General features: G+C 47.2%; 1 protein-coding gene across 1 annotated transcript; it reads left to right on the top strand.

Annotated features, from left to right (window-relative positions):
- Nucleotides 1–950: 950 nt before the first annotated feature.
- LOC119379013 (vascular endothelial growth factor A) lies at nucleotides 951–4,399 on the top strand. The gene is made up of 2 exons (XM_037648143.2): nucleotides 951–1,306; nucleotides 3,884–4,399. Exons 1-2 carry the CDS (start codon nucleotides 1,082–1,084, stop codon nucleotides 4,106–4,108), a joined length of 450 nt encoding a protein of 149 aa, XP_037504071.1. The 5' UTR covers nucleotides 951–1,081; the 3' UTR covers nucleotides 4,109–4,399.
- The last annotated feature ends 1,185 nt before the right edge of the window (nucleotides 4,400–5,584 follow it).

The following is a 5,584-nucleotide window of genomic DNA, read 5'->3' as shown; positions in this document are numbered from 1 at the left end:
CTTGGGGGAAGATTAAAATTTCCGTATACTTGATTTCTGGTCACACGAGAGGATGTGCAGAATAAAGAAATATGAAAAGGCAGGTTGTTTTTAACAATATTGAAAACACACGTGGCAATTTTTAATTCGTGTATCCTATCATAGGGCAAAATATTCATTTTCATAAACAAAGGTAGACTAGGTTCGTCGTAACATGAATGGGTAAAGTGTAATTATTCTCAGGGCTCGTTTCTGAAGTTTGCGTACAGGTTCAAGATAAGTTTTGTATGTCGCACCCCATGATTCACTGCAATATGTAATATGGCTGTGGATGAGTGTAAGATATAAAATATGCAGAGTGTTAGTATCGAGATGATGACGCGCTTGTGAGTGTGTGTAGCATCCCGAGGCGAGCTTTGTGCAAACTGCGTTTATTTGCTCTTGCCAGTGCAGATTATTATCAAATACCACGCCAAGATATTTAAATGAGCTGGCTTCGTAAAGCGGAAATTCGTTTATTCATAAATCTAGTGATTTAGCAGACATGATATTGTTACGCGTTCGAAACACCACATACTTAGTCTTTTTGACGTTGAGTCTTTTTCGAGCACACATTTGGCCACATATTGAGTCTTTTTGGGCACAGCGGTGTCACTGACGGACGAAAAAGGCGAGGCCACTGTGTAAGTATCGCGCGTTCAACGAGATACACGGCGTCGTCACAACAAAGTCCTCGCGTGGCGATCCGGTGCGCGCAACGGAAGATGGGGACGCCCGCCGGCAGCATCCCTGAGCGGACCTGTCGCGGAGAGAGCAAGAGGGAGGGGTGTGGATCAGTCGCCGGCGGGCCGTCCTGGAAAACTGGTTTCCTCGACATGACGCAAGGAGACGCCTCTCTCATTGGTGCTTCCCCGATTTCCTGACATCACGCGGCGGAAGACGCCGCGCGCCGGCCGTGCCCCGGCGGCAAAAGCAGTCTTGCCGCACGCGCGCGGCGGGTGCAATCACGGTATAACTCGACGGCATAAAACCATCATGGGCGCCCGGTCGTTCACCATTCGTCGAGCGTCGCTCACCAGTAGCACTCGTCACGACAATAGCAATGGCCAGCGAACACGATCGCGTGGCGAGGGGAGTCGCATGGACGGCGCTGCTTGTCTTGTTTACCTGCTTCGCCGTCGGACTGTGCCGGCCGCCCAAGACGTACGGCAGTCGCGGACACCGGCGCGTCGTTCAGCACCTGGATATGGTAACGCGAGAGGCGCCATGCAAGTTTCCTAAGCCCACAACTATCTGCGTGCAAGACATCTACCCAAATGAGAGCAAAGTGAGTGTCCGTGACTTAAACATTTTGCCGGTTGCGTGCTCTCCCGTCTCTCTGCTGACAGCTCTAGGCAAGCTGCGCTTCTGAGTACTGAGGTGAAGCTTGCTTTCTGTTGCACCTTTACTCGGCCGACAGCCATAAAAACCAAATCCCATCCGTTTATATTTTCTCTTTAATGCAAAAAATATTGGTATTAATAAGACACATCAGGCAACGATACCGGTGCGATATCATCATCGATTTGAAAACTATAGTGCTAAGTGACATGACAGTAAACTCCGTCGATATCCCACGCGGACGGGTCACTACTTTCATTCGCTGCTATACTTGCATGGTTCCACTGCACTCACGTGGACATAGTTTCTCTGCAGTCGAAGCTCTAAAAACCCAGCCAGAACACCCGGATCAAAGGTTTGGCGCGTATCACTCCATTGGTGAATCGGCTTAGCTACGTCCCCGCGGACGATGGGAGTGGTCGAGAGGGAGAGTCCGCGGGAGAAGCGAATGTGTGTCGACAGCGGCAGCCTGCTTATTGCAAAGCCGAGGTTGCTTTAGTACCTCTACTATAGCTTGTGTGGTTCTAACTAAAACCTGTCCTACCCTCTCCACCGTTTCTCGTCTTCGTTCTTCTTTTTTTTCGTGCGTAAAATGGGAGTGTGAACGCGATATTGCTCTCATTTGCATGTCGAGCTAAAAACAGGTTGCGCAGAGCCGCTTGTTGACATTTTTCTCTGCAGCCGTTTCAAGAAGTTCGTGTCACACTTAATGGCGAAAAACAGGATAGTGGGTATAAGAAAGATAGCGCGCGGGACTTCATGCCAGACAGGAAAGCAATAACACGGGAAACACAGATGGGCGCCGCCACGCGTCGGAGCTGCTGTTTTTGTTTGTCTGTGCATTCGCAGCTGCACACGTTGAACCAGGTACGCCCAAGCATATAAATCTTGAAAACTGCTGCTAAGCCCAAGCTCACGACCATGACACGATGAAACAGCGCTGCCGCACGCGCATGTCGGCATTCCGTCTCGACACTTCCTGTGGGAGAACAGAGGGGCTTCTATATCAGGAAGCGTGATAAACACACTGTGGCATCACAAGGCCCTTCGAATAATTACCCGCGGTCGACACGTGCGCCCGTCTGTGGGAAAAGAAGGCTCTTGACTCGCGAGTCGCAAGTGGGCTCGCAAGACATGTGTCTAATTGCTGTAGCGTCTGACCGACCGGGATATTCTTGGCGCGTGGCCTCTACCGAGCTTGAACATATTGTCTAGAGTCGTGAAGGCCACATGGCTAGAACGAAATGTCATACGAAGCTGCCAGTATATTGTTATCAGCACTTTATCAGCACTTACTGTTATCAGCACTGTTATCAGAGCTGGGAGGAATTTATTAGCGCATAAAGTTCAAGGAACAGATATTGTTCGCTGCGACCGCGTCACTTGCATGCCATCCTGGGCACTCGTTTCTTGCGTTGCTGACATACGATACTGCTCAGTAAAAATACCATTTCACATTATGTAAGTGTGCTTTAATAATATTAAATTTTATTCAAATTGCACTCGCAAGTATTATTATTATTATTATTATTATTATTATTATTATTATTATTATTATTATTATTATTATTATTATTATTATTATTATTATTATTATTATTAAAAATAGCCTCCGGCCAGACAAACGTAAAAAAAATGGGAATGATCATCACTCCGACATAAAATAGCAGCATTTTCTGCAAACGAGTCGACACACAGAATATTTGGTAACATGTTTCACTTAAGCTGTAGGGAAGTGCATGCGAGCATGTATTCCTCATTTCACGAGTTTAAGGGGTCGAACTCTAACAGTTGCGTTTCCTTTGCAATACACTATAGCACGGTTTCGGACAACGCCTTCATTTTCCAAACAATGTCACGCTGAGCCAGGGTTAAGCTGCGCTTCTGAGTATTGAGGTGAAGCTTGCTTTCTGTTGCACCTTTACTCGGCTGACAGCCATAAAAACCAGATCCCATCCCTTTATATTTTCTCTTTAGTGCAAAAAATATTGGTATTAATAAGACACATCAGGCAACGATACCGGTGCGATATCATCATCGATTTGAAAACTATAGTGCTAAGTGAGATGACAGTAAACTCCATCGATATCCCACGTGGACGGGTGACTACTTTCAGTCGCTGCTACCTGCATGGTTCCACTCCACTCACGTGGAGTGATTATATGGTTAATTATATGCATAGGCTGAATCGTTTTTCAAGGCGCACTCCATGGTTTTTGTTAGCCTATGGTATCAACGTGTAGATGTTTATAGACACTTGGGAGTTGCCTTTTTATTTTTTTGAGGTTGGATAATTGCTAACCCTTGTTCGATTTCGCTACTGGAATGGTAAAGCGTTACGTTTAAAAAATGTAGACTATTGTTCCATTTAGATTATCACTAAGCATCAGCCCCGCAAATCCGTGCCTGGGCGCTTTAAAAGGACACTTTTGAGACATATTCGCGACAGACGTTCCAGTGAACGAAAGTGTCGTAAATGTAGGAAACGAGTGACTAAGCCTAGCTTTCTTTTCCTCCCTTGCAGAAGTACACGCCGCACTGCACCGTGGTGCACCGGTGCGGCCCGGACACGGGCTGCTGCCTCACCGAGGTCGAGCACTGCCAGCCAAAGAGTATACAGGTGGTGGAGCGCTATTTCCTCGTTCTCGAGCTCGACCCCAGCGGAGTACAACAGACAGGGGTGGAGACGCTAACCTTCGACAACCACACCGAGTGCGAATGCCGGTCCAAGTACGACCCCATCCGATGACGCAGCGCTACGCCCTTAGAAACGGCGGAACCACGTCTGCACGCCACGCTATGTACTGGACTCGTCCGCCACCCTGCACCACGCAAGGACAGGGCCCTGTGATGGCTTCTTCTTCGCACTCTCGGCACAACGAGGGCCCGCCGCTCAATTTACTCGTTATTTATTACCTGTGCTTCGTCCGTCATCGCTGCACGCTATTTATTACCACCATGGACCATTCGCACATTTTACACAGACGGAAGCGCTCCTAGTCACATCATCCGTTATTTATTTGTAAATAAATAAATTCACGGTATTTTTATACTTCGTCTCCGCTCGTCGTTGCTGCTGCCTATGGTCTACCTTAACCTAACCAGTGAGACAGTCCATGCAAACTAAAATCACCTTGATTCTTGCAAGTTACTGTTCTGGTGCAAAAAAAAAATATATATATATATAACATTAACTTTGGAAATATACGAGCGTTTTGTCGCTATGAAAAGGTTAAGATATGAAACGCTCATACACTGCGTGCGAGCTCATGCGGGTCGTCCCACTGCAGCGGGCACATCTCCACCGACTTCTTTCGGAATGGGACTCAAACACGACTCCTGATAACAATTATCCACGGCTTCTTTTCTTCTTGTCTTTATGCTTTTTACTGTACCATGTCGAATAACTTTGAGTGTCATATTCGCTCCTTCGCCGCTCGGCGTACGCGCAGCGAGGAGAACGAGAAAAAAAAAAAAAAAAGGCTGACTTGCGACGCTCTCCAAGTGCCTACGAAGCGAGAGATCATATCGTCACGGCATACTTGCTAGACGCTCACAGTGACGCTTGTTTGCTACTGGCTTCTAGAAGCTGAATGTGACTACAGCCTCTCTTGAGGTGGCTTCCATTTAGTCACTAGCTTAGAGAAGTTTTATACCGCAAGGAACAACCAATGACGCAAACATACAACTAAGCCAACGAAAGCATTATTTGTAGTTTTAATTGTAGTGCAACAATTATGAACAAAATCGAAGCGAATTAAAGTGGCCGAAAAAGTACCCTTTCTGTCGGTGGGATCCGAACCCACAACCTTCGAATTACGCGTCCGATGCTCTACCAATTGAGCTACGACGGAGGGCTCCTCCTCGTCCGCTTTTCGGGTATTTATGTGCTCTTAATCCCTGGGATGAAAAAATCCGTAAACAGGGGGTGTGTGCTCGAGCCGATGTTTCGACAAGTGGACTTGTGTTCTTCAAGGCTGGAACAAGCCTTGATCAGTTGCAGCCTTGAAGAAGAAAAGTGCCGCGGGATCGAATCCCGGCCGCGGCGGCTGCATTTTCGATGGAGGCGAAAATGTTTGAGGCCCGTGTACTTAGATTTAGGTGCACGTTAAAGAACCCCAGGTGGTCGAAATTTCCGGAGCCCTCCACTACGGCGTCTCTCATAATCAAATCGTGGTTTTGGGGCGTTAAACCCCAGATATTATTATTAAGAAGAAAAGTGCAT

Source organism: Rhipicephalus sanguineus, chromosome 1 (assembly GCF_013339695.2).
Source record: "Rhipicephalus sanguineus isolate Rsan-2018 chromosome 1, BIME_Rsan_1.4, whole genome shotgun sequence".
Classification (NCBI taxonomy): domain Eukaryota; kingdom Metazoa; phylum Arthropoda; class Arachnida; order Ixodida; family Ixodidae; genus Rhipicephalus; species Rhipicephalus sanguineus.
The sequence above is the reverse complement of the archived record's forward strand: the minus strand, read 5'-3'. Positions and strand labels throughout refer to the sequence as shown.